Source organism: Fusarium phalaenopsidis (assembly GCF_050370095.1).
Source record: "Fusarium phalaenopsidis strain FUZ10S chromosome Unknown contig_32288, whole genome shotgun sequence".
NCBI lineage: Eukaryota > Fungi > Ascomycota > Sordariomycetes > Hypocreales > Nectriaceae > Fusarium > Fusarium phalaenopsidis.
Window position 1 is genome coordinate 876983 of NW_028145412.1, and position 27842 is coordinate 904824.

At 49.8% G+C, this 27842-nt stretch overlaps 8 protein-coding genes and 3 non-coding genes across 11 annotated transcripts; 3 read left to right on the forward strand and 8 right to left on the reverse strand.

The window, feature by feature from the left end:
• Positions 1–1376: 1376 nt before the first annotated feature.
• On the reverse strand, positions 1377–2171 carry LRP88_03857 (uncharacterized protein; the record flags this gene model as incomplete). Its single annotated transcript, XM_083240461.1, has 1 exon — positions 1377–2171. The coding sequence occupies one exon, from the start codon at positions 2169–2171 to the stop codon at positions 1377–1379; it is 795 nt and encodes a 264-aa protein (XP_083103751.1).
• Positions 2172–4127: 1956 nt separating this feature from the next.
• Positions 4128–4955, reverse strand: LRP88_03858 (uncharacterized protein; the record flags this gene model as incomplete). Its single annotated transcript, XM_083240462.1, has 1 exon — positions 4128–4955. The coding sequence occupies one exon, from the start codon at positions 4953–4955 to the stop codon at positions 4128–4130; it is 828 nt and encodes a 275-aa protein (XP_083103752.1).
• A 2382-nt stretch (positions 4956–7337) lies between these two features.
• Positions 7338–7439, reverse strand: LRP88_03859. Its single transcript has one exon. It is a non-coding gene; the product is annotated as a tRNA-Leu (tRNA).
• Positions 7440–9530: 2091 nt separating this feature from the next.
• Positions 9531–9612, forward strand: LRP88_03860. Its single transcript has one exon. It is a non-coding gene; the product is annotated as a tRNA-His (tRNA).
• A 621-nt stretch (positions 9613–10233) lies between these two features.
• Positions 10234–12218, reverse strand: LRP88_03861 (uncharacterized protein; the record flags this gene model as incomplete). Its single annotated transcript, XM_083240463.1, has 6 exons — positions 10234–10566; positions 10615–10940; positions 10996–11416; positions 11470–11835; positions 11890–12125; positions 12176–12218. 6 exons carry the CDS (start codon positions 12216–12218, stop codon positions 10234–10236), a joined length of 1725 nt encoding a protein of 574 aa, XP_083103753.1.
• A 710-nt stretch (positions 12219–12928) lies between these two features.
• Positions 12929–13771, reverse strand: LRP88_03862 (Chloroperoxidase; the record flags this gene model as incomplete). The annotated part of the gene is made up of 4 exons (XM_083240464.1): positions 12929–13035; positions 13083–13379; positions 13431–13630; positions 13683–13771. 4 exons carry the CDS (start codon positions 13769–13771, stop codon positions 12929–12931), a joined length of 693 nt encoding a protein of 230 aa, XP_083103754.1.
• Positions 13772–14498: 727 nt separating this feature from the next.
• Positions 14499–16671, reverse strand: LRP88_03863 (carotenoid oxygenase family protein; the record flags this gene model as incomplete). The annotated part of the gene is made up of 12 exons (XM_083240465.1): positions 14499–14623; positions 14674–14731; positions 14793–15031; positions 15090–15152; positions 15209–15310; positions 15360–15406; positions 15466–15597; positions 15646–15725; positions 15782–15874; positions 15933–15998; positions 16130–16489; positions 16543–16671. The coding sequence occupies 12 exons, from the start codon at positions 16669–16671 to the stop codon at positions 14499–14501; spliced, it is 1494 nt and encodes a 497-aa protein (XP_083103755.1).
• Positions 16672–19885: 3214 nt separating this feature from the next.
• Positions 19886–20985, reverse strand: LRP88_03864 (uncharacterized protein; the record flags this gene model as incomplete). The annotated part of the gene is made up of 5 exons (XM_083240466.1): positions 19886–19934; positions 20119–20211; positions 20263–20429; positions 20489–20803; positions 20944–20985. The coding sequence occupies 5 exons, from the start codon at positions 20983–20985 to the stop codon at positions 19886–19888; spliced, it is 666 nt and encodes a 221-aa protein (XP_083103756.1).
• Positions 20986–21859: 874 nt separating this feature from the next.
• On the forward strand, positions 21860–21976 carry LRP88_03865. The gene has a single exon (XR_014475162.1). It is a non-coding gene; the product is annotated as a 5S ribosomal RNA (ribosomal RNA).
• A 2711-nt stretch (positions 21977–24687) lies between these two features.
• Positions 24688–25163, reverse strand: LRP88_03866 (Mss4-like protein; the record flags this gene model as incomplete). Its single annotated transcript, XM_083240467.1, has 2 exons — positions 24688–25032; positions 25089–25163. The coding sequence occupies 2 exons, from the start codon at positions 25161–25163 to the stop codon at positions 24688–24690; spliced, it is 420 nt and encodes a 139-aa protein (XP_083103757.1).
• Positions 25164–25787: 624 nt separating this feature from the next.
• Positions 25788–26729, forward strand: LRP88_03867 (cysteine synthase; the record flags this gene model as incomplete). The annotated part of the gene is made up of 1 exon (XM_083240468.1): positions 25788–26729. The coding sequence occupies one exon, from the start codon at positions 25788–25790 to the stop codon at positions 26727–26729; it is 942 nt and encodes a 313-aa protein (XP_083103758.1).
• Between the last annotated feature and the right edge of the window lie 1113 nt (positions 26730–27842).

The window sequence follows — 27842 nt, forward strand, 5'->3', positions numbered from 1 at the left end:
TGCAAGAGGGCAAGAATAATAGAGGAAGATAACATGAGGTTAGGGAGAAAGAGAGGATCGCTTGAGGAGTGCTGGCAAAGCATTATATCGCCAGCTTATTTCCCATGAGCCGCACCAACGCATCAACCGTTGACACGCCAAGTTGGATTAAACCCGAAAGAGAAATTAGTCCCGATGCACTTTTCAGCTTCTCCCAAGCCACCATCCTCAACTAACCCATAATGGATAAAGCGAGCAGGCAGCGACTCCAACGGTACATAACCGAGGTGAGAATCCTTCAACACACAGCCTTATCGCGGTTCTCTTTCCGAATAAGTTAGCTGAAACGTTCTGGATCATCTTGGCAGGACCGTAGGGCATATTTTTGGGCTTAGCGAGCTGTCACGCCTCTTAATCGCCAAGTTATTGCTTTGTTGTTGAGAATCAGGCTGAGCATCTATGTATTGTGATTGGTTAGTAAAGTGTTTAAATGCAAGTCCACGTCAAGACCCCTGGACCCTGATTTCACCGCCAAGTCAATGAGGCCTTATTGTTGGAAACCAGGCTGAGGAGTTATGTCCTGTAATTGGCTAGGGAAATCTTTCGAGATCAGTCCACTCTGGTCCCTTCAGCCTAATTACGGAGTCAAGTCCGCGCCGCAAGCCCACTTAGACTGAGCCTCAAACAGAAGAATTTTTGGGCATTGGACACATTCCCCGCGTCAAAAAAAGCGGCTACAAGTTCATAGCTCAGGTTCAGAGACGCGGAACTACTCATCAACTTCCATGACTCGATGGCAGACAAATCTGCTGTAGCACGCTGTGTTTCGGTTCGGTAGTACGGGGCTGAGTGTGCCCGGCTACTGCTATATCTTGATGATATTGTTGGGAGTGGAATTAGGTATCGTTAGGCTTCCTAGGGACTAAGATCTAAGGTTTAGCATAGGAGGTAGTAAGATCCACGACTCCTATTGGAGACGTCATTAACACCAACAACCAACGATAGCAAGACAAGGTCAGCTTTATAGGTATTAAAAACGTTACTTTCTTCTGATTATAGAGGACGAAGATGGAGTTTCGAGTAAGAAGTACCTTGAAGCTTGTATACTCTATCAAGTTGAAGTATATGCTCTAAATGACGGAATCGGAAACTTGATACCCAAAACATATTCCATACCATCAGATCTTAGGACAGAGTTACTTATGAGCGAATGATAGATTCTAGTAATTTTACCTCATAGCATACCCAAAGGGCAGATCAAGGCAACTCAGCCAGAGAAATACGGTTTTACACACAATCAAGCCACCAAGCCGAATGCCTTGGTGAATGATATATGTCACCATAAATCTAATATAACTGCCTTCCAAGATTGTGCCGGGGTCCAATCGCCTGCCCTATCACTTCAGCAGGTAGCCACCCTCAACATGGATAACCTGCCCAGTGATGTAATCGCTCTTCATGATCCCCAAAAACATTTCAGCAACATCCTCCGGGCTACCAATCCGATCAAGCAACGTCTTCTTCGCAAAGATATCCTCGCCCTCCGCACCCCATGCGCTTCGGACCATATTCTGCAATAGCTCTGTCCGTATCGCTCCGGGAGACATCATGTTCACCCTGATGGGCTTCAAATCCACAGCAAGCCCCAGGGCCATGGTGCCCATGCCCCCTGCGGTAGCTGCTGTTACGCTGTGCCCTTCCATGGGCCGGTAGTAGGCTACGCCGCCGGTAAACGTGATGGATGAGGTATGAGCCTTGTTCATGTAGCCCTGTGCTATCTTGCAGAGCAGCAATATCCCGGCGATTCTCATCTTGCCGGCATCAATTACGTTTCCCTCGGTCGCGTTTTCCAACGTAATACCAACTGTTCCTTCACCGGCAGTGCTCACAATGTGATCAAGCTTCTCCTGGCCGCCCACCGTCACAAATTCGAGAAGCTTGGTGACACTGGCCTCGATGTCGTCTTTTAGATCAACAACATGCCCGCGGACACTATCCTTGGCTTCTAGGTATGTTGATACAAGGCGGCCCAGGGCATCGTCGAGCTTGGACTGGCTTCGGCCGGCGATTACAACTTTAGCACCGTATTCAAGGCAAGCCTCGGCGACGGCGAAACCAATGCCGGATGTACCGCCGACGATGAGAATTGACTTGTCTTGCAGTTTAGATAGGTATTTGGAGGCTGATGCCATTGTGAAGGATAATCCGGAGGTTTCAAGTAGTATGAGAGAATGGTTATGAGGGGGAAAACGGAGGATTGAGTTCAACGGTCAAATAGTGCTCAAGTCAGGGTGTAGTGAGGGGCCAATGGGTATAAGGTATCTGGAGACGACTGTTTATATGACATTTATACTGAAACCATTTGGAGCAAGTCTATCTAAAGACCCCCAAGGACCTACCCAAAGTCCGCTAAAAAACCTATTCAAAGTCCGTGTTAAGTCCGCTCTAGGTCTGCCATGGCCTGAAGAAATGGCAATGGCTTGGAACAATTTGTCCGCATGAAGAGCCATCCCCCGAGTTGTTGAACATCAAGTTTCGCTACAGACTAACCATCGAGCCATCGGACTGTTATTAGTTCCCTAGACGGTTTCCTGATCACCGAGTGTACGTTTGTTGCCGTGAAACTTGTGATGCCGTGCTTTTGGGCTTGATTTCTCTAAGCCTCCGAAGGATCGAGACCCAACCGCAAGCTTGGACGGAGATAACGAGTCTTAATGCCGGCATGTGTCGAGAACTGTCTTGTTTGTTGTTTTGGCTGATGATTTCTTTTGGAAGCGCCACCGAGTTCACAATCGGACGGAGATAAGGCGGAGGCAGTTCTGCAGATGTTGACAATCCCACTCGTTACTGGTTGCACTCTGGAGAGAGGATGACGTGGAAATAGGTGATATTGACCCCTCATTTTCATCATTTACAAGAGCCTCTATTTATTTTTCAATAATCTTTGCCTTTGAAAGAGGCCATTCAGGAGATTCCTTTTCGTGTTGGCTGGATCTGAATTCTTCATGGCAGGGGAATCTTGACTGCTCCGATCTGCACCATCAACCCAAAAATATTAGGCAAGCCGTGCTCCTCAACAATTTTTCCATTAACAATCTTGTACAGATTCATAGCCGTCATATGAATCGCCTTTCCAGAAGGAGGCGTGCCGAGGAAAGGGTCAGTACGTGTCCTATGCGTTACAGATAGAACACACAGCAGGGCGTGCAGGTGCCGATCTCGCAGGGCGCTATTCCCCCCTTACTCCATCTTCAAATACGAAGGAATCATGGCAGTCGAGTTAGTGCATAGGGTGTAACGCGTAAACTTCGTACATGCTATGGCTGATGTCGTCCTCCGCCTCTAGGCTACCTGGCAGCCACCTGAAAGTGTGTGGCCTCGGTCATTTCATCCTTCGTTTTCACTGTATCTGCAACACTAGCTGAGATGCTGAGTTATGGGCATAGGCGGATCCCGTTCACTGATGTTTCTGCGCCAATATCTGTTTCTTATGCTGTCTTGATTTGCAACATGTGCTGGACTGTAGTTAGGAGTGGCGGCCAGTGACCCGGACACACCCGGGAAACAATGCTCGCCTGCAGAAATAATTGCGAGCAATTTCACTGCAATTTTAACCCAAGTTGAGACGCTGAGACATAAACGCATACGGATCCCATTCGTTGATTTTTCTGCGCCAAGACTTGGGTCTAACCATGTCCTGGACAATCATGAGGCTACCGAGTTGAGATGCAAGGGTCTAGCTCACCCAAACACGGTTTCTGTGGCAAAGGATATAGGCAGCTAAGCTGCAGTACCTGTTGAAAGGTATCATTTACTTTTGCCGCAGTTGGCTGTCCAAGAGTTTCCTATTTCATCTTTCACTGCAGTTTTAACCCAACACGAGTCGTCAGTCTCACCAACGGGTCGGCCAATTGCTCGAGGGCTGTGCAGGACAAGGTCTTACCGCCACTTCTGATGTGAGGATCACAATCATTGACAGTGGACAGCAACATCTTTTCACTGGACCAAAAAAATATAAACAAATGTGTAATTTTTAAAAGAATGGTGTATTCTCTACGTGACTTCTATTCTTGACCCATGTGGAAGAACTCAGCGACTCAATGTCTAGTTCTCCTTGTCAATCAACAATCACCAACTACTACACCCTCTTAATGCATCTCACCCTTCTCAACGAGCCCGTTGGTCATGGCCGCTAGAATGTCACAAAACACCCAGCCCTGGGCGCGTCGCTCAATCTCTAGCAGTCGCTCAGCCTCCAACAGCTGTTTCTCAAACCTGAACCAGGCATGCCAGCCGCAGTCAGTGTCGACGTCTGGAATCTTCTGAAAGGGATCATTGATCAGAAAGGCATTGTCTCCAATGTTTTCAGCCCAGAGCTCAAACTCCTTTGACACGGCGTTGTGCTGGCGGGTCATGCTCACCTCGAGCTCGCTGATGCGCGTCTCGGCGAGCTTAACCCTGTCGCGAGTCTTCTTTTCGCACTCAAGGAGCCACTTGTAGCGATCTTGAGTGATCAACCTTACCAGCTCCTGAATCTCACTAGCTGCAATGGATACATGATCCGCCTGGGTCTTAGGACCGAGAACGGCGCCAGGTGCCACTTGATGATGGAAGCTAAAGTTGGGAGGATAGGGGGAAAAGGTGCCGATGTGCAAGAAAGCCCATCTTTTCCCAAGCCTTTTAGCGAGTCCTAGCTGACAGGGGGCACGACAGTTCACGTCGAGCTTGTCAGTCTCGTTCAGGTACTTGAGCTCATCCTTGATCATATAGATTGTCTCAGTCAGCTCATCGTCATGTGCTTGCTTCGCATGCTTTGGCGGGCGGCCCCGTTGCGGGAGCAAGACAATGGGGAGGTGCTTGCCTGCTTGCGCTTGTACAAACTGCCACCTGAGGGATAGCTCTCGGTCGAAGTCTTGGTCAAACACATCCGTGTTTTGTGCTCTGTCGAAAACGAACTCGCCGTTCCGGGTTGCCATGATGGTTGAGTGTTAACAATCTTGGCTTAAGAAAAAGGTAGGTGCGGCAACAATAGGTCAAAAAGTGACCGATGGTTGGTTCTTCCAAATGTATGGTGATGTGTGGAAAAGTTAACATGGTGTCAAGAGTCTGGCCTTTTATAGATGAGAAGGTTGTTAGAGATTGGTTGGCCGCGCAGCTAATCTCATCGATTAACCGTGATCGTTCGCATGTTCGGTGATGAATTATTTAACCACTCACCATTCAAACATTCTTCTTACTTTTAGACTAGAACTGATTAACTTGGGAGAACTGTCACAAGGTGCGGGTTCGTGAGTGTGCAGCTTTTGCACACGGCCGAACAAAGGAACAAGGACGTGGCGCCTAATAACAGCCCATGGTCACTCATTCCAAAGACAGCCAAGTGCTTTGTTCGTGACTAAGGTCGAACATGACTCATAATGGCTCAATTCGCCAAATACCCTAAATGAACACCACATCTTTTCTTGAAGGGGGTTCGATGTGCTACCTTTGCTGTCAAAGGACCAAGTACTCTGGAACTATATCACTTCATTCTAATTCAGTTTTGTCTGATTACCTCGACAGCCTGGTTTGCGGTTACCCAGGGTAGAGGATGGTGAACGGTGGCGAGAGGGAATCAACCAACAACAACATCGGCTAAATCTTGCCGCTTGCCGTTGATCTTGTTCTCAATCTGGCCTTCAATAGAAGCGCCAGCGACACCTCCAACAACAACTCCAGCAGCGCCTCCGACGAAGAAGCCGCCGATGGCACCGGCGGTTGAGACGAGGTTGCCTTTGCTAGAAGCTAGAGACTTTCGGGCGCCTGCTTCGTCGCCGGCCCCAGAAGCCACAGTGACACTCGACACCACCAAGACAGTCGTAAGAGACTTCATCAATGGAAAAATGCACGATCCGGGCGAGTTGCTCTTCTTGATAGCACCATGCTCTTGTTGACAAGGGGAAGATATGGGTTCGGTCAAAAAGAGGGGACCATAATCTCTCTGTAGTATGGGTATAGTGTATAAGATCGTAACGCGCCTTGACTGAGCAACCTTGCCAAAGGACGGGCGACGGCGCTGTGGGTACAGTCCAGGGCCTTGCCATATTGCACGATCGGAAGAGGCCCACGTTGGTGTCGGGGGATGCGTCCGCACTGATCATCAGGTCGCAGAACGAGTAGACTTGGTGCATCAAGCTGGACTCGGCATGCCAATCCGCGGACAAGTCCTGGATGATGCAAAGCGCGTCTATCCAGACATACTTGAACCCAAGCCGTCCCGTCACGGCAGCAGCGTCGCGGAAGCTTCGCGTAAGTTTTGCGCAAGCTCCGCCCAGGGGATCCTAGAAGGTGGTAGTCGAGACTCAATGTTGGCCGACGTGGTCTTGGCGTGGAAAGGATACTCGGGGCCCCAGCAGTGACTGAGTGTGACATAGGGCTGAGCAGAGATTCCTGTAACGAGGCGAACTGAATATTTCCCGCCGGCAACCTGCACATGGACGAGGCGTGTGGGCATGAACAGGGTCGATCCGGGTGCACATGCGTGCGTCTCGATGCAGCTTTTCAAAGCTCGAGACGCAAAACCTAACTGTGCTTTAGGCTCGTCGTAGACCCTTCGCTGCTGAAACCGAAGCGCTTGGCAGGGAGAGGAGGACGCTGATGGCACAGTCTGGATAAATTTCACTCCCTGGCACGCGCATCAGCTAACCAGTTGGGTATCCTTACATGAAGGGGATTAAGCAAGGCGATACCAACGACGTTGGTTTGCAAATAGACCCATCATATGATCAACACTTGGTCTTGCCCGCTTTGAAACAAGATAACCAGAAGCTATGGCTAACCGCATTCCAAGCCATCATGAACCCGGACTGTCAAGACGCCCGGCTACAGTGAGAGTCCCCACCGAGGCTCGATGTCTCTGGAGGGCTCCAGGCAACTGTTTTGAAGCCCAGTCGTCTCTGTTGGTTGTGCTTCGGTTAAGCGAGCAACACTGACGGTCTTGGCAGGGTGGATATGATCGACAGAGGAAACGATCCAACTGGCCTGTTCGAGGAATGCCAAGAGCGTCATTTCCCAGTACGCTATTCCCGGCTGATCAGATGCCGCCTTAGCGATTCCGATGGACTTCGCCGACGCAAAGGTTTGAATTGCAAAGACCGTCGGGGAGTTTAAGAGGCTGAGGACGGTGAATTCGTCAATTAAAGTAGAGAGTACCAAAAAGTCGCAGCACAACAAAACAAGGAGCGAGGTCTAGGGTAAGCTATTTGAGGATGCTGACTTCGCGGCATTGGCAAAATTTAAGCGGTCTGAAACCTCTCGTTTTCCCCAAGTCACTTTGGATGACATGAGGCCGCAGAATCGTGCTCAAGGGCAAAAAGAAATGATGAGACTGGGACTCGAACCCAGGAGGATTGCTCCATCAGGAATCTTAGGTTGTTAAGGTGACCTTAACCTGACGCCATAACCAACTCGGCCATCTCACCCGTGGTCCTTGGGCGGGACCCGCTTGTTGATGTCCGGCGGTGGAGATTTTTGCCTAGATGAAGGCGGCGTTTGCCAGCGTTGAGAAGCCATTGGGTTAAGCGGAAGGCATGAACTACAGTCCATGAATATCGAAAAGTGAGTCATGTATTACTTTCAATGGGCAACTATATATGAACGGTGTCTTGCATCTTCACCCCCTTAGCCATGGGTCTTGAAGCAATTCCTTTGCTGTTGGTCTCTCCTCGGGAACCCATGCCAGCACCCTCCGAAGAAATGCAATAAAGCGCGAGGGATCTTTGAGCCTTGTTTCAAGCTCCTCCAACGTTCGATTTAGTGGAATAGGTGCCAAGCCTAGCCATTTTCCTAGACGCATCCAATTAGCTCTGAGCAAAGGCCCGTTAGAAGAGACTGAAACGTACCATTCTCATCCCAAAAATCAGCAGCTCTCTCGGGGTTTCGTCGCAAGAATTCCAAGGGAGGCGGTCACAGAGTTGCGATTAACTCGGCTAGATGTGCAGCATCATACATATCACCATCCTCGCCCTTTGCGGTGAAAAGCCGTTTTGGCCCAAGCAGATCCCATGCCTAGAAACGTTAGGACACCGGGACAAGATTAAAAACCGAAATCAAGGGCGTCTACCGTGAGTCCGATACTCCACATGTCGACTGGATAACTCCAAGAGATGCACATGATTGCTTCTGGAGCTCGGTGTTGGATTGGCATGATATCGCCGGCGTGAGGTCCTGGGCCAGATCTCGCCTCCCCAAAGTCTGAAAGCAACATCGGGCCGGGCTTTGGGCGTATGAGGCGAGAGAGGTAGATGGTCCTATCGGGAGAAACCACCTTTCGGGCAACCGGGGATGAAAATTCTTGGTCTTCTAGAGGTCGAAGTAGGGAATCGTCGTTTAGGCCCAAGAGCAGATTTCCGGGGTGAATATCTACTCAAAGTCAGCTCAGATAGCTTTGAAAAAAGTAGTATTCCTTCAATGCACACCTGTATGAACCACATGAGCCTCGCTATGGAGAAAGTCAAGAGCCTTTAGTAGCTCCTCCACAGCTCCCTTCACACAAACATCTCGTCAAAGCTACCGTCTTTCCGGAAAACAAGTTTCATATCTCGAAGACTCATCTGGGCTGGCTGGAAGACCAGTGCGACGTGTTTACCTTCTGGTCCATCAATCTCAAAGGAGTCTAGCAAATGTCGAATGTTCGCCCGACCAGGGTTTTCCGTACTTGAAAGCTTTGGCCCAATGCCCTCGTACAGAGGGAGTTCTCGAGGGAGGCGAGTGGTATGCACGTAGACCTTGAGCGCGACATATCGGTGATCGCTGCGGCCACGGTCAGCGGCGTAGCTCAAGATAGGTACTCAAGACGTCTAAGCATACCTCAAATCTCGAGCCAGCCAGATAGTGGATGAGCTACCAAAACCCAGCTTGGCAACGGCCTGATATCGGCCATGAAACACTTCACCTAGGTGAACAGGATAGAACCGATCGGCGACATAGCCAGGCAGTCCTTCTTCCTCCACCTTCTGACTCTGGTCTATGAGGCTAAAGCCAGAGGTCGGGAGCGACCGCGGCTCCTCGGGTGGCTTTTGTTCTTGTCTGAGCCGCCCTAAGGAGCCGGTCAGTTTTGACCACGTAGAAGCCATGCGGAAGAGGCCAGCTAGATGATGTCGAGATGGAGAGTGTGGCTTCCAGAGGAGTTTGGCCCTTCTTGAGCCGAAGAGGAAAATTGACTCTAGGCTCTGCCGCGACGCCATTGTCATTTTGTTGGAAGTCAAGCGCGATGACCTCAACTGAATGAGGAGCAATCATGTCGCGACGCGGTATAACCGCCGACCGCGCCAGACGGGGCGGGGGTCATGTGATGGCCCAGCTTTGCTCAAGAACATACCTACCTAGATACAGTAAAGATTATTATAGAACTATCGCAAGTTCAGTCAAACGAGCGAGATACGGAGTAACCTCTGGGAATGACACTTGAGAGTCTACTGCTCATTATTTGTCAATATGACCTTCTACATCAAGCCTGGCAGCCGGTTATATAGTCTCCCTTTATACTCTACCCATTCAACAAGCAAAGACAGGCCGTCATCGTATAGGGGTTAGTACATCAGTTTGTGGTCCATAGAGACACTGAAAACGCAAGTTCGAGTCTTGCTGACGGCAAAACTATTTTTTTACCAGCTGAGTTGTTCTAGCTTGAGATCATTTTTTTGGTGTTTTCGGACACATCAACTGAGCAGCTAACACGTACGATTTCTTCATTTACCAGGAAAACTGAAAATCATTTGAGGCTACTGAGGAATTTGTTAATGTCAGGAAGGTGCAGTTATGTCTTGAGTTTGTGGTGTGCGTAATGCTGAAGGCGTGGCGTCTCGCGTGTGGCTACTCGAGGAGCAGCCTACAGGCCGAAGAGGACCTCCATAATTAAAGAATCACCACCATGCAGGCTTCTAGCCACAGTGTAATTGATTGGTCTACAACTTGTGAGAGTGTACGTACGGGAACTGGGCTAGGGCCTTGAGATGGTAGAGCCATCAGAGCCTTTGCATAACGCTATCAGGAAACATAATTCCAACTGCTTAACACTGAACCTTAACGGTTGATATCTCTCTCCCGCATCACTATGAATGGCTGCTAATGGATTGAGATGTCTATCACGCTTCGCCCTTTTGGCTAGAGTCAGGGGGTTGAGCCATCTGTTGGGCTGAAATGCAACGAGTTTATGAACGCCAACCATGAACTAAAACGGCTTGCTGGAACAAGAAATATATACGCGTAACAGTCTTACAACTTTGCCCCCTTAGTAACCCGTTCTTGTCTCTCCTTCTCCCTCAGCTTCCTCCTCAAAATCTTCCCAGTTGGGCTCTTTGGAATGGCGTCGATGAACTCGACACCTCCCTTGAGCCACTTGTACCTGGCTTTGTGTTCCTCAACATGTCTATGGATGTCTTTCGTGACATTATCTTCAGGCTTCTGCTTCGCACTAGATGACTTGACAACGTAGGCCTTGGGGGCCTCTCCAGCTCGTGGATCGGGGACTTGAATGACTGCACAGTCGTCGACGTGAGGGTGGCTGAGGAGGTGGGCTTCCAGTTCTGCAGGTGCGACTTGATTACCCTATTCTTCGAGTTAGAAATTTCATGACACAATTTGAGGCTGCAATACCTTGACTTTGATGAGCTCCTTGACTCGGTCGACGACAACAAAGTGTTCATTCCCAGAGGGAGCCTTTCGCACAAGAACCTCGTCACCTGTCCGAATCCAGCGGCCATCCTTGTCGGTGAAGAACGTTTCTGAAGTTGCCTTGGGGTTGTTGAAGTACCCCAAGGAAACAGAGTGGCTCTGAATGAGAAGCTCCCCGGGAGTTTCATAGGCGGTGATTTCATTGCCATCAACATCAACGATTCTGGCTTTTGCACCTGGGACTAACGAGCCAGTGGATCCCACGAAGGTATCGTGCTCACTGGACTGTATAAAGACGGTGGCAGTCTCTGTCATTCCTTGTAGCCGTTAGCGATGATATCACATTTGGACTCCTTTTCTTACCGAATCCTTGACCGAGCCGCCACTTGGGATAGATTCTTAGCAAGTCATCAACTGTTTCCTTTCCAAGTGGTGCTGCACCGGTGTATAGAAACTCGACACTCTCCAGGTCATACTGTCGACATATATCCTGCTTGCTCAGCATCTCAATGGCAATTGGTGGCACAATGCTAAGTTGACGAATCCTATACTTGCTCACTGCCTTAAGAAATGTCAAGAATGTGTATCGCGGTAGCACAATTATTTCATCGCCACGGAAAGTGCCCAGGTGAGTAATGAGCATGAGACCAAACACATGGCTGAAAGGCAGCAGGCCAAGCATGGCTTGATTCTCAACGCCGAAAGTCTTCCGGGCAACAGAGTCAAAGGTGTGAGTTTGGAGAACGCCTGCAATGATGTTGTAATGCGAGATCATGACAGGTTTCTAGTGCATATTATAAGTTTTGTGGTGACCACTAGTTAGATAGAACAACTCACTGGTAGACCAGATGTGCCACTTGAATAGCACAAGTAGGCAGCTTGCCTAGCAGCTTGTCCCTGAGCCCAATTCAGAGGTGGTAACTCGGGCAGCTTTCTTCCATCCTCAATCAAGTTTTCAATTGTCCGAAACGCGGAGTCCATTTGGGCGTCCGGCACCGGAAGGAGAAAGACGTGGTCATTAGGGATCCCGACAGCAGCCGTTGCCTTGAGAGCTGCCTCCAACAAAGGCTGGCAAGTAAAGATGGCCTTAGCTTTAGATAATCGGAGCTGGTCTTCAAGTTCTGATGAAGACAGTGCGGCACTGGAAAGACTGACTACACCATTGAGGCGATGGATGGAGTGGGTGAGAGGGATGTAGTCAATCTATAGGACATTGTCAAGGAGGAAATGCATCAATCTCGAGATGAAGAAACGCACCGTATTGAATGAATACACGCCCACTACTTTGTCCCATTCCGAACCACGTTGAGGATCGAACTTGAGTGCTTGACCAATACCTCGAGCAAGGTAATCTTCCCGCGCGATCACTTCAGAAGCATCACGCGTTTGACCGGTAAGCCCGCAAGTATATGGGTTTCGTGATTTTGCAATGGCGCAGCGCCCATCTTCTTCCGTGCTCATGAACTCGGCGACGGAGATGGAGTCTGATGGTTCTGGCTTTTGGTTAGTAAAGTGCTCGCAATGAGGACTTGGGAACAAGTACGTATGGGCAACTCTGGAACCCATGGCGGTGGTGTGAAGACCATCGTGAACTGCCGAGACGAACGATGGACAGAAGCTGACTATAGCACAAAGATAAGATCAAAGTGGGTGTGGAGGTGTCAAGATGCAGGCAGACTTCGTTATCAATCTATGATCTTGCGGCCTTTTCTCGAGCCGAGCCGACCCCGCAACCCAACCAATGCAATGAGACAGTTGGGACTTGGCGATCCGTGGGGGTCATGGTCAATAGCGCGCACAAATTGTATCTCACTGTTTCCTCGACATCGATTGCGGGGTTTCTGGCCTCCGTTTGGCCTCCGACTGGTTCGCGTGGATGCATAAGTGCTGATCGAGTAGAGATTGGTCATGAGATCTTGGATATGCATTAATGTTACCTTGTATTGATGGCATGTAGATTCGTCATTGAAAAGGTGTTGCTACCCTGGAGATGAGAGACTCAAAGGACCGATAGGAATATCCACCTTGCTCAAGGGGGACGGAATTAGTCGAAATTTCTCAAGCGGCTCAACATTACTGAATGCAATGCTATCTCATAAGTGATCGAAGAATTTTTAACATCATAGAATTACGCCTTTTAGGATCATGGACATCTCTCCGTTCAGCCTGTCTTTGTGGTATTAAAGAGTGGGTATTATCGCGTCATTTCGCCAAATCACGTACACATGACTTTTATGATTCGTGGAAAATAGTCTGAGATGATAGCAGCGATGAACAAACATCAAGGGCTACTATACTATGAGCTTGCAGCAACCAGCTTGCTGACCAGACCCAAAATGCCAGCTGCAGTGACGGGCGCCTCCGACCTCTTGAACCCTTCCTCGAAAGGCAAACGCTCTTGTTCTAAATCATGTTAGTTGGTGTTTAACAAGGTAAATAAAATGACTTACCGAACAGCACCTTGACCCAATCGGTGACGGCATTGCCCTCCTTGACATCGCCGAAAATAGACAAGTAGAGGGCAGACTCGATGAAGCTGAACTGGGTACCATCGGCGGTAAGAGTAAATTCAGGGTTGGCGGCGGCGGCGGCTTGAAGACGCTGCTTCCTGGCAGTCGCGGCTGTCTGAATGGAGATGGTGGACTCGGTGAAGTGAGATGCGACGGAGTCCCAGATGGTCTGGTTGAAGCTGTGGTTGTCGCCGAAGAAGATATCGTTGCGGCTCAGGCTGCCGTCATGCTCGATGACTGAGATGGTCAGCGCTACAATTCATGAACCGTGCATCGCATTTTACTCACCGCCATGCTTGTTTAGGTTGTCCAGGTCAAAAGTGACGTTGTCTCCGGTGGTCAATGCCTTTTGTCCCACCAGCGTAGTAGCGGCAGGATCCAGGTTGACGGCATCGGTGAAGGCGACAATGAGGTCGGCCAAGGAGATGTTCAGTCCGTCGCGAGGAAGATATCCATGGTTTGCCACCGCGTTGACCATAGGGCAAGGGCTTCTACCTGTTTCAGTGTTAGTAGACATCTTCATCTCTTGGAGGTGGACACGTACGGTCATAAGCGCCAGGGGCCTTCCACTCATTGCTGGCGCTCACAGCAGCAGCAGCTGACAAGAGAAGTGGGACGTGATACAACATGATGACTTGGCTGAAGAACATAGACAGTGACGAACACACTCATTCAGCACTAGGGACTGTGGACTGACTTTATCTATTTCTCACGACACACAAGCCTCGGCATGACAAACTCCTTAATACCTAATAATAGTAAAGCCGTTACAACTTCCGCATAAGGCGAACGTCCGTACCATGAACTCACATATTCTCCCACAAAATATGGTTTTTCTAGCGTGAAATGCCGAGGCACACGGACGAGTTCCAGAAATGTCGGCCGAGCCGTAGATCGTCGGAGATTATTGCTCCTAAGAGACTTGACCGGCCGTTGCCGACACGGATACAGGGGTAGCCCAGGGGCCTTGGACCAATGATGAGGCAGGTGATTACGACTTTCTAATGCTGACGCATTGTCGGCCAAGAGCCGGACATGACGAGTGCGACTCTGCCGGACTTTTTGTACGCCAGGGTGTGTTTCAAGGACAAACTCCGGTGAGAGTCTCCCCTTTTCGCCCACAGAAACTGGAATTTGCCAGGCGGTGACTTGGCCAACGTATGCCGGACCTGGTTTTTTTCTCCGTGACATCACAGGAAGCGTCGACAATCAGGCGAATCAGGTTTGTCGAAAGTGTCTAGATTTCACAAGTCCAGGAAGAAAAATAGTAAACAATAGGATCTCAAAATTCCCTTTAACTATCGGCATGAATCTTGAAAAACCAACAGAAAGTCAAGATAACATAACTCGAGAAGTCTAGGCATCTGCCTTGACAGTCGGGACGTTCAGATAAATATCAGGAATTCGCTGAATCTCAACAGGGTCCGTCTCAGGGATCCGCTCAGCATCGACCCAATTGCCGTGAACGGCGGACCGGAGTCCTACGTTGGCTTAGTATATGGAACAAGCTCGATCTTGATGATGCACTTACGAAATGGAAGGATAATCTTGGCAACGACCGACTGAAAGTCCTTCGTGTCTTGGATGATCTACAACAGACGAGGCGTAAGTAAGATGGGTCACACGAGGGAGTTTTTGCGTATAACTTACTACCTCATTTCGGTTCAGCTGCTGATTATCAATCATGGTGATGAGGAAGCCATCTCCCTCCTCAGCATCGGGATGTCGAGGGCTGAAGCAAGGCTCCTGGACCAAGCAGCTTGGCCCCGGAGAGAAGTACTCGACGTTTCCAGTCTTGTAGTCGAGACGCGCCAGGGTGTTGAGGCCTTGATACAACTGTGCTGTGTTGTCGCCGTCGGGCTTGAAGCAGTCCATATAGGTGTATCGAGCTGTGGTTGGTGCCATGTCAGTTGAAGAAATGGACAAAGTTGGAGCATGCGGACTTACTCTTTTGGCCGAGGAATCTCTCGTCAATCCGAGGAAACTCGCACGGGTCGCTGAGAAGGACTTCTGCGGGAACAGTTAGCCTGCATTGGAGGATGTCGGAGTTTGCACTGAGTTCTAACCTGGATCCGGCATGATATCGGATTCACTCGAAGGATCAATGCACCACTTGACATAGTTGACTGTCACATCGCCTGGCTTTGGGTTCTCTCGGCGGCGCGAAGCTGCAAGTTGTAAGCATGAAGCCAAACAATCGGGACATTCCAATCTTACGAAGGAACGAAAAAGCATTGTGAGAAGCCACAGAGGAATCGAAGTAGCTGGAAACAGTCACACGGTCAGCATCAGTCCACAGTGTCAATTGGGGGCTGCTACATACATCTTTCCATCCTCCTCCCAGCTTGCGCCAGTGTGGATAGACATGCAGTTCTTGTACTTGAACCATCGGACTGGGGCACTCTCGTTGCGTGGAATGACACCAAACCACGCAGGGCACTCCTCGTCGTAGTACCTTGTGAACCGTTAGAATAGTAATTTTATGGCGTGGAGCCTTGCGTACCACTGATGTTTTCTAGGCTTCTCGTGATCCTTGTAATCGACCATGAACGGCATGCGCATCAAGACCACATAGTTTTCAGTCTAAATAGTAAGTTCTCAGTGAAGCTTGTCCATATGAAGCACACTATATCACTTACCACGGCGCAGTCATGAATGATGCCACCACCTGGAAACTCAAAGTCACGCTTCAGCTTTGTCTTGCCGTGTTTGCTGATAACATAGACAGAAATCTGAGTCACGACGAGATCAGAAGCATTCAAACAATGCGGATATTCGTATGATTCTCACTTGAGGACTGCCAAGCCCATTCAGCTGGTATCCAAACGCAACGAGATCGCCAGTCTTGGGATCAACCTGCATCAAGTCAGTTTAGAGCCATCTATGGTTGATTCTAAGTATCACTCACATGTGGGTGTGCAGTGAACGGCTTCCTCGGGTCCACACCCTCAAAAGCATCGTGGCCGACAGTGCGGAGAGAGTCTAACCTCATGAGCAGCGCAAGATGAGAGACAACTGGGAGACTCACTTGGGTCAAGCTCGTAAGCAGGCCCGAACTCGGAAAGCGCCAGGAGCTTGTTGGCATGGAGGATCACGTTTGTGTTGGCGGTTGAGTCCAGGACTGCGCGGACGCAAGGGTGATGGGAGAAGGGACTGGAGAACATGCCGAAGAGAGCGCGTCCGGCCTTTCGCTCAGCCACGAGACGTTCGGTCATGACGTACTTTTGCTGAAACGAGACTTTTCCGTCCTTGATTCGAAAGGCGCTGATGTTGCCGTCTCCGTCAAAGGCAACGGTCTTGGAGCCGCCCAGGTAGTAATCCCTCTCGTAGTAGGGGTCCTGCATAACCTAGTCACTCAAGTCAGAAGGTGACGTCTTGGGCAAGGGGAGATTGGACAAACACGGTAGAAGGTGCCGTTGAGCTCCTTCGGTATGGTGCCCTCGACCTCGACATCCTCGATGCCTACTTCGGCTCTGAAGGGGCGAGAGGCGGCGGCAAAGTCGTTGTAGATGGCGTGGGCCTTGACCATTGTGGCGGTTCGTGAATGGACTGAGAGGAGAAGAGGTAAGGATTGATCGGTGATGGTGATGATTCTACTCGCTGCCTTCGAGGACGCATGTCGACTTATATAACCGTCTACGCGGCCAGCCAATGTTTCTTTGCGTCATGTGTAACGTCCCGAGCCAAGCACCTTTAGGAGTGTATGTGGGTTGAGTGCCTGTCATGTGGGGTAGCGGCGATGGGATCGGATCCTTTATGTGGGGGAGGTGTCAAAGGAGGCTAGGCCCAAGGGGCGAGGAAGGGACATTGTGTTTCTATTGCTTGTTATGTTTGTATGTAAGTATTCTCACTTGAACGCTATTATCGGTAGTTCTTACACTGCCCAACCGTCGTTATTCTTCTTCTCATTCTCACCCATTTAATGCTTGATAGTTGCATCAAATCTTCTTTCATCTGCCGATGCACACCTGGGGAACTCCTCCTTCTCCCCCGCATTTTAGTCAATGCTATTCCCTTAAGCCCGATTGGCCAATTTCTCCAGTCAAACATGTCAAGATTCAACCCACATCCCCCTTCGTCTTCCGGCTCACCATTGTCCTCCGCATTCTCAATCATCTGATGCCGATGCCTCTCCCACATGCACAGTCTGACGAGGGCCCGCATCTGCATGCTGTTGGCCCTCGTTCATCTCTGAAGCGGTACCAATGCGTCGTCCCGGGCTGCCGCCGAGCGTACCGTCGCAATGAGCATCTTCTGCGTCATATGCGATCTCACGATTCCCAGAAGCCCTATGAATGTCCCAAATGCCACAAATGCTACAGCCGACAGTGAGTCTCTTGGTGCTCCTTTTGCATGAGATAGTGTCTGACGTCTTGAAACGCTAGAGACGTCCTGAAACGCCATGTCGCCCAACAACATAAGACTCTCCAGCGGCAAGCAGACTCTTCTGGACAACAAGGTAGTTTTTCCTTCAAAACAACTGCTAGTTGATTGCAATTAACGTCCTGGTCCCTCGTCTAGGAAACCCGGGCAGCCCCCAGTCTTACCTCGTGGCGTTGTCTCCGTCCACAACCCAGAACGAGGCATCCGTTGGCTGGCAACGGGATGAGGATGAGACCCGGGACGTACGAGAAAGCTCGTCATTACAGAGCAGCATTAGGGACCTGAGAAGACAATCGCAAGTGTCCACCGGCCAGGGTATCTCTGACGCCGCACACGAACCTGTGTCACATCCCGCAATGTTGAACCCGGGTGCAGCTCTGCAGCTGGTGTTGGACTCGTGCGATCCTTGGATAGCGCAACCGGCCACTCCGGACTCATCTTTGATGACCGGATATCACACCACACGTCCAGGCGCTCCAGAAACCATAGAAAGAGATTCCTCCCGGCTAGGCCGAGCGCCCTCAATAGCCAGATCGTCCGGGCCCGTCGAGCTGCAAGCCCCACAAACCAACGTCCTGAGAAACGGAATCTTGGAGGAACTGGATGCTTTGGAAGCACCCGACTTCAGTGTCCGCCATCCTCTTGATAATTCGGGCTACCACGGCAAGCAACCCTTTGAAGCCGATCAACCACGACCAATCCCTATACCCTTCGCAGAAGACTTCGCCGCTCGGCCGTGGTTGGACTATTACTTTGAGAGATTCCACCCGCGGTGGCCGATTATCCACCAGAGCACATTTAACCCATCCACGGCAATTCCCGATCTACTCTCCATGATGTCAATGATAGGGGCATGGGAGTATGGCGTCACTCCCTCACTGGAAGTCTCCGAGCATTGGGGTGAATCTCTTGTCCTTAGACTGAGTAACATTCTCGTGCGTATATACTTCCTAGTCGGATGTGTGCGGCTAACGTGATCTAGTCTCAAGTCTCGACATGGCCTGCAACTGTATCCGAAAGCGCGATACAAGCCTATCAAGCATTGCTCCTCAACGTTATCTTTACCCTTGAATATTTAGTATGGATGTACCACACAAGTCTAATGCTAGGTAATGCTGACAGGGACAGGATGATATGAGATTTAAGAAGGCTTACCCTCGTTACTGCATGATGATCGCCATGTTTCGTGGTGCCAGTATCTTCCAAGAGCAACAGATCTTTGTCCAGGATGACACCGAAGACATGATCCCAACAAGTTGGCTGATCCGCGAAAAGTTCAAGAGGTAAGAGGTCGCCCATCGTGGAACGTCACAACTGGTTAAATATTCCCTTTTTAGGTTGGCGTTTTACACGTTTCGACTAGATAATTACTTCTATTTCTTGCAAGGGCATTATCCGGTCTTGAGGTATGAAGAGTTGTGCCTCGCGACACCCTGTTCTGAGAGGCTTTGGGAAGCCACAACGGTCGAAGAGTGGCACGAGATCAAAGAGATTGAGTCAAAAAAGCGAGCAGCTATGCTCTTCATGACGCTGATGGACACCGCCATGGATTGCGAAGGACGGGACATTCTGCCTCCGCTCCTCGAGGATGACTTTGTCTACGGCATTTGCGCTATGCAGACATGGCTCTGGAGAGACATCAAGAGGCACAGGCCTCGTCTGCAGGCCTTGCAATCTTCTGAGGGACCCGGCATTATTTCTGCCCCAGCATCATCACGGCCTATCGAGTATTGGTCGGCCATGTTGACAACCTGGAGCGAATGTCTGAGAGACCGTTCAATTGGATCACCTCTATCATCCGAGAAGCACAGGGAGTTGTTGGAAAACTGTACCCCGGCACTATATCACTTTTCCCAGATGTCTCTTCGAGCAAACCTTGAAGCTATACAAGACCTGGCCATGGACCGATACCATAAGCAGTACTCGGGTCCCTACAGGAGACAACTCGAATCTCGCATCTTGGAGTGGGTGAGAACTTCAGATGCCCGGCTAGCCCTATGGCACGCAGCACAAGTACTCAAGCTACTCCAAGAGACGTCGGACAGCATGGAGACGAGAGGAAGTTCTCTGACCTCCTGGCGCATCGACTTCATCGCCCCTCTGGCGCTATACAAAGCCGGACTCATAGTCTGGGCGTACGCGCGCTCCGTCCAGGTCTGCGACTCATGTTCCATGGGGTCGATCATGCAACCGTCGGTATCGACACGCACCGAGCCGTTGGACTTATTTAGACCCCAGCGAGGGGAGGAGTTTCGTGAGTGGTTGCACTATGGAGGAAGGGGAATGATACAGGGGACTATGGTGTGTGCGTGTAGGCTGGATGAGCTCCTCAGCGCTTATGAAGCGTGGCTACTCAGGTATTATTTCAAGAGCCGTAGTGTGTTGGAAATGGCAGGGTTGTTGTTGTTACTCAAGGACAAAGATTAGTCAGTTCATGGAATCAAGATGGAACAAGTTGGAGAGACTGCATAAAAATCGCCATACGATGGTCGACTTTCAGGTATAAGCTGAGCCGGGCTAGCTGCGCTTCTATACTCTGGGTGTCAAGTTGACGTTGACTGGCCCCTTCTACCAAAGAAAATACGATTCGCACCTACGTTCCCAGTCAAAGCTGTCATCTGCAAGCCGAATGTCAAAGTTCCACGCTAGTCGGGCCAGAATGAGCCGCATCTCAGCGTTCGCGAGACTGTTAGCAGGGTTAGAGAATCTATGAAGCCAGAAGAAAGAGGCTACATACTTCTTTCCGATGCAATCCTGGGGGCCGATGGAGAAAGGATGTAATGCCAGCTTGGCATCATTATCGAATCGAGTATCTCCAAGCCATCGCTCCGGGATGAAGTCGTTTGGTTGTGCAAAGTGGTCTGGATTATGATAGACAGCCCAGTGCCAGATATCCATCGTCTTCTGAGAATTAATGTCAGAATATGATGAAAGCTTTCATTGCACGATGGCCGCAGTATTACCCCCTCGGGAATGTATTGACCGATGATTGTGTCTCCTCCTGGGCCAATGTGGCGCGGGAGACCGTTGACAACTGGTGGGAACGTTCGAAGGCTCTCGTTGAGAATCACCAGCATGCATGGTAGCTTCGATACACTGATCATATCGATTTCATCCTCTGCCGTGAATGCGGACCGAGCCTCGTCGTTGAGCTTGGGCAAGATGTCAGGATGTGTAGTCAGGTAATATGTTGCAGCTGACAGCAGCGTAGCTGTTGTCTCCGAGCCGGCAAGAACAATGAGTTGAGCATTCGAAGCCAATTCGACAAATGTGATGTCCTGATGAACTACCATTAGCATCCCGCAACGGGTTGAGGAAGAGCTGATAGAGGACCGTGCAGAGAAAGTGCGAGGAGGTCTTCAGATGAAAGATTAGTCATTCCTGTCAGCCAGGGCAACATACCACATGGCGGACTCACCAGGCCTACGATGCATGCCGGCAGAAGAACAGAGAGGGGCATTGTCGCGGCCTTGTCGAATATGAACTCAGCAAGTATCGCCATGATCACTGGAACCTCGAACTACTCTCCGTTGCAGTAAACCTGTGTTCGTCGACAACATTAGTGAAGCAAGAATTAAGGAGACGCTTCACTCTCATATAGGACGAGCAATTCGAATAAGTGAGCGGAAGGACATTATCGCCAAGCATTAATTAAGCCCAATTGTCCAAACGTTTTGTCCGAATTCCCATTGGCCAGGATAACTCGCGCTGATGGCGCAGGAGAGCATTTGAGCAGCAATGTCTCAGATGTGCACTGCTTGACCCAAGCTCAAGCAATGAGACCGCTCAGAACTGCTGTCGATCACAGTACCTCTGGGGGCCATATTGTTCGATAGGGAGCGGGAAAAATTAGACGGCACGCCATGCAATAGGGTGGAGCACTCAGCGTATAATCACTTCCATCCAGCCATTCCTTTATGCGCGGATGTAAGGTTTCTCGAGGCAAATGTGATGCAGACTGCAGGTATCTGCACCTCTTACCGGATCTCGGTGGAGGGGAAAGATCTGACGCAACTGGCGCGCTTAAGGGGATTCACCTGTGCCGCAACATGGAGCACTTGGTAAGATAACCCAAGTCATATCACACTCATACAGGCAAGGGATCGTCACTTAGAGTCTAGGTCCTGCGCTATATAGGCTGGGCATACTTGGCAAGGGGGAACCCGTCTATCTAGACGGAGGGGGGGGGGGCTAGTACTCATAGTCAGCACTGTCCCTCTAAGTGATAAGTCCTGATAGTGTCGCTGAAAGGTCGCATGAATGAGAAGATTCTATGGCGGACTAAATCATACAGGCCCCAACCCATAGGCCCATTTCCTTGCCACCATAAGTACATACGGCCATACCTACTGGAAAATACGGGATCCCGTCTGCTCTCCCAGAGTCAAGCCGGTAAGGGGCGGATTAGTAGTTGGGTTCGGTGACGACCAGCGAATACCCGCTGTTGTATGTTTTTTGCTCTCTTTATGATTATTTTTGCCGCTTTGCAGCCTGGTTCTACTCTTGCCTTTGTCTACTGGGGTCGCAGGAAAGACAGTCAACATTGTCATGTTGAGCTTATGGAGCTGTGATAAATGTGCAGGATTTGAGCAGCTGACATGACTGAGATGGTGGAGATATACATAACGCTACTTCCTGCCCTCATTAAAAAAACCCAATACAAGGGGAAAAAAAGACTGGCATTGATCCAAACAGCCGTTAGCCCACCATTTCTACCCCTTCAGCACGATGAGCTAATCGATAATCACCGAGACGAGGATCCCAGTTATTTGACACTAGGTACGCAAAGTAAGTATCTTCCGTTTAACAAGGTATATTAGCAGTGGCACCAACTAGCAGGAGCATCCACAATAACATTTTCCTGTGGTACAGCCATTGCAGTAGCAATCAGCACACCCGCAAACACTGCACCCCATAGTGTATAATCTTTGCACGTAGCAAGGAGGAGCGGTGAGTGAAGGAACTTGGATATCGAGAAAGAAGAATAATTCGAGAGTATAAGTTTGGATTCTGGACCCAGACAAGAAGAGAAGCCGGGGAGATGGAGGTTTATATAGAAATTGGTGTAGTCATGAAAGCTCATAGCTCGCTTCTCTTCGGCCTATCAGTCTTGCATCTGCTCGACTGGAAGCAAGTTTGCTGCACCTTCATCCCATACCACCCAAGGTGCATGCACGCTCTTTGCATATTGGCTTCAACATTTACTCTCATTTGCTGCAGGGAATGCTAAGTGCCTTGGACTGGTATGATATGTGCCGAGAATATCCGTAACACACTCTTATTAGAGCAGCGCAGATTGGCACATTCGGGTTAGGGGTGTTCAGCTCGACGCCAGGTGTGCGCGATTCTATTCAGCTGAAATGCACGCAAAAGAGCCGACGCCGTCATGCCTAAAAGATTGCGACAGGCGACAGATGAGGCAGCCGTCTCTATCGGGAAGCTGACTGCGCCCAGCCCAACCGATCGAGAATATCTCTCGCCTTCTGTCTCTGGTGCGGACAAGGGCTATACCAAGAGACCACCTCGAGTGGGAAAACCAACTGAACACAGGAGCCAGTATTAAGTTGGTTATGGAGATTACGCGTGAAAAGGGCATCTCCAAACGCTAAGAGCGACGCGCATCTCGCGATGGACTCCCCCATAAGCTCAGCGTTTGGCTGTCTCTTCAAGATTAAATGATAGATCATGATTCGTACAGCATGGAATGCTGCTGGCAGCGTCGTCGAGCAAAAGTCTCCTCCGCCGAGCCAGAGGTCGTCTTGAATGAATTTTCCTGGGTCGAAACAGGATGGGGAGCAATGCCCCGACGGTATTTGAGATTCCTGGGCGTACAACCGCTCGCTATGGGCGACGGCGTCGATAAGTGCCTCGAGGTCCGGTATTAAGCGTTCCGTTTCTGCATCCTCGGCAGAAGACGCGACCTCGAGGTTTGAAATGTTGTAAATAACGTCGATTAACATTTGTGTTGCTGTTTTTGTTGACCCTGTGAACGGTATAGTGTACCACTCTTGGGTGTTGAAACATGTATTAGAAGCAGTCCGAGTGGACACGTGCGCCTGCAGCAAATATTAACCCTTAACACCGAGGCCCAATAAGGCAAAACTTACCATTATCAATCTCAATGATCGAAACATGACATGACATGGACCATCTTGGCAGTTCTCTGGCCCTCTCAATACCAACAGCTGACAGCACGCCTTGAAGTGCATCATCCAACTTCCGGTGAAGCTCGGACTCAAGAGCTCATAGTACATCAGCATTAATGATGCACTGATATCCTGCTCAGATGGCAGTTCCGTAGGCATGTGTTCAGTTTCTGTTGGACTCTTGATGTGTCGTTTGATGCGGCCTCGTTGGGTTTCAAGGGCGCGAGCGTAGCATTTATCTGCTTCTCGACAAAGACTCTCCTGCTTTGTCTTTTGACCATAAAATAGCAAGGTGATTGCACGGGCAGACCAAGCAGTAGCTGAGCAGGTGATCCAAGAGGACAAGTACTGCGTCCATGACTGAGTATTGACACGCCGCTGTTTTGATGATGCTGAGAAGCAAGTGATAAAGGTGGCAATTATTGACTGCTCAAACAACGGCTGATCAGATGGCTTAGTTAGACTTTTTTCCTCTTTACTGTTGCATGCGATATCTGTGTGGTTCGCGACGCGCTTGGATCCTCGAGCAGCATGCACAAGGAATATCCCCTTGTACACGCCTGGACACGACTTCTTAAGTCGGCCGCATGGGGAACACACTGGCTGCCGTTCATCGCACTTGGATCGTCAATGCTATGATTCCAGAAAAAGATCCAGGGTAGTAGTTCACCTTGACTTTACGCTGTAGACATCTACTGCACCCCCGGCTTCGACTGACAGATCGCGCCATGGCAAATGTCTGCTAGGTTAATGGTACTGACACTGGTAGATTGTAGACGAAAGATGAGGTGAGATGCCTCAAAATCCAAGATGAGAATATCGGAGCATCGTTGATCCGATTGTACTTGTCGAGTTCACCCTGTGGTCGCCGACACCCGACGCCGTTTTGGATACATCAGCATTCGGCGAAGGTGTAGACACCGAGGTCTATTTTTAGAAGGTTCGCCGAACCATGTTAAAGTGACAAATTTTAAATTCAAATAATCGAGTAAACAATCTCCTGCTTAATAGCTAGCCTAAAAGTCTTTCCTCTGGGCCGCATTCTCAATGGGGGTTAGGAAGGATGCCCTCTCTGGAGCATAAAGTTCCGCATCGATCGTGGTATCCAAATTCTTGGCATCATTCAATGTTCCCGCCTGAACCAGTTTCACCCCTTTAAACTGCTCAGCGGTCGCCTCCTTCCACAAAGTACTTCCGCAATCCGGGCAGAAGAATATGGTCAGAGTCATTCCATACTCGTGCTCTGCTGGATAAGACTTGGTCTGGCCCTTTGTGACGGTGAAGTTGCTGCTGGGAACGACAAAGTTGACGGTGTTGGTGCCTCCGGAAACTCTGCGGCAAGGACCGCAGTAGCAGAGGGCCTTGTCAAGATTAGCAACTCTTGGGGGTTGCAAGCAGGAATCTGGGTTAACTTTACCTTAATGGCTGGCTCTCCAGTGTAGGAGTATGTGCAGGCGCCGCAAAGGCAGGAACCAGTAGTTTCAGATGCCATTGTGAGAGGGGTCGAAAGTGATGAAGTGACCAAAGGTTGGTGTCTGAGGCGAGATTGCAGTGATAAGTTTGAAACTGATGGTCTCCTAGGGAGATTATATATAGTTCCGTCAAAAACATCATAACAGATCACATTCACTCTTCACAAACGAATTTGCGCTCAGGTGCACACCTGGAATCACCGGTTGGATAAGCATCGTAAGCTTTCCAATTCTCGACTGGTTCCTCCGCCTTTCGGCGGAATTATATAAGAACCCCGCGTGCTAGAATGGCCGGCACTGCCATTACGTGATACACCCGAATTCACCGTCTGAGAGCCTGTTCCCCGTGTCTAGAATATTCATTGTGATGTTGTCTTTGATGGAAGAAGGAATTGCGGGGTGACATGCCTTGCAGCGAATGTCAGCACGACTGATGCTATTGTGGGGGCTGCAGCTCGGAAAACTAACTCGATATAGATTAGCTCCCTAGGTACGGATGGATGTATCTTGTCATGCCAAGCCAAGTCTCTTGCCGGCATGGCCTTGTTCCTACATAAGATAAATGGTACCTATGGCAGGAAATATTGTCCTTCTCGAAGCTAAATTCTTACCACCTTTCCATTTCACCCACAAGCTGACCCATCATGGCACCGCCTATTGTCAACAATGTGCTCGACGCTATCGGCAACACCCCTTGTGTACGCCTCAAGAATGTCATCCCCGAAGGATGCGCAGAAGTCTATCTCAAGCTCGAGCACTTCAACCCAACCGGGTCATATAAAGATCGGATGGCCAAGTCCATCATCGAAGAAGCTGAGAAGAGTGGCGGGCTCAGACCAGGCATGACCGTGGTTGAAGCGAGCGGTGGTAGCACAGGTTCTTCACTGGCTCTTGTCTGTGCAGCCAAGGGATACAACTGCCACATTGTTACCTCAAATGCCTTTGCTGTCGAGAAGCTTCGGACGATGGGTGCTTTTGGGACACATGTGGAAATCATCCATAGTCCGTCCGGCAAAATCCACGCCGATCTCATTCCCTCTATGATCCGCCGGGTCATTGAGCATTCGCAAGATCCTCAGATGTATTGGACTGATCAGTTCAACAACCGAGACGCTTTCGAGGGATACAAGGTCCTCGGTTCAGAGCTGGTTGACCAATTCCCGAATGGAGTGGATGCTTTTTGCGGTGCTGTTGGAACTGCTGGTATGGCAATTGGAGTCTCTTCTGTACTGAAGGGTCAGTGGCCGGAATGCCGAGTGGCCGTTCTCGAACCTGAATCCTCTCCACGCATTTCCAGGGGAGAGGCTGGGGCCCACCATATTGAGGGTATTGGGATTGGCATTATCCCGTCATTGTTGGATGAGAAACTGTATGACCGTGTCTGGGCTATTGAAGAGGAGGAAACTAGGGCTATGTGTCGGCGACTTGCTAAGGAGGAAGGTCTATTGGTGGGAACTTCAACGGGATTGAATGTTGTTGGGGCTATTCGACTTGCGCAAGAGCTAGGACTTGGCAAGATTGTGGTTACAGTTGCATGTGACACTGGGCTCAAGTACATGAATAGCGACTTGTTTACGGCTTCATGATACCAACCCGGTTTCTGAGTCAAAGGAATTGGAGGGAGAACCTATCTATCAAACGAAAAGGTTCGGCTAATAGTTCATAGACAGCTCCACAAGGAAAGTTGGATCGAGGCGGAGCAGAAGCTGAATCATTTGCTACTCGCTCACTTTATCTTAGCCGTTCCATATAGCCACCCTACTTACAAGCCACTTCCTTCTTGAATCTAGACACTCCAGGTTAATCAAGATATATGGTAGAACATAACTGGGCCTTTACTGTCGTGACTGGTGGCCGCTTTTGGAGACGTGATTGAGGAAAAGGGAAAGGAGGAAGGGAACACCTATAATGTGTTATTTATAGTAAAACTGTGCGAAACCATTCTTTTTGTTTTCAGCCCCAGCCGAGCAGGTGCACTGGAAGTGATCCGGATGTCCTTCCGTTTGGCTGGAGGGTGGTGCTCTTCAGAGACCTTAAGTCAACGTTTGGCCCAGACCCTGGTGGCTCAGCTGAACTCTTTAATTTGTGGCTGAAATTCTCTTTTAAAGACGTCACGATGATCAACAACGAACCCCATGGATTTGGGGCGTCTTTTCTAACCCTTTTCGTGCGTAGCGGTTCTCATATGCACTGTTCTACCTAAAACTCCGTCTTCAGACGGGTTGATGTAACATTTCTACCCTCACGCAAATCTTTTCCGGGAAATACCTCATTCAACATGAAACGAGTTTACGCTCTGGGTTTCATCTTTCTTGATGTCGTCCTTGGCCAAGGGGCAGGAGCCGCCATTCCAGGATCTGCGGTAAGCATCTCGACAGGAGAGAACTACACTCTTGACAGCCAAGCTCACTCTCCACTTAGATTCATTGCCTCAGAAGCACGGCGGCCGAATGCGACTCTGGAGACGTTGTGTGTTTATGCTCAGCTTGTAAGCGGAAAGAGCGTATCGCTGAACTATCATCCTGCATCAAGAAAGGATGTAAACCGGATGAAGTCGTTCCAGCTGAAGATTCATATGGTCCTCTGTATGTTAGAGCCGACGGAGCAAAGATCGGTCTGGAAGGGCCGAGTTCTACAACCGCGGGGGCCAATGCACCTGTCAACCCCGCTGGCCAAGGAGCGCCAATAGTAAAATCATC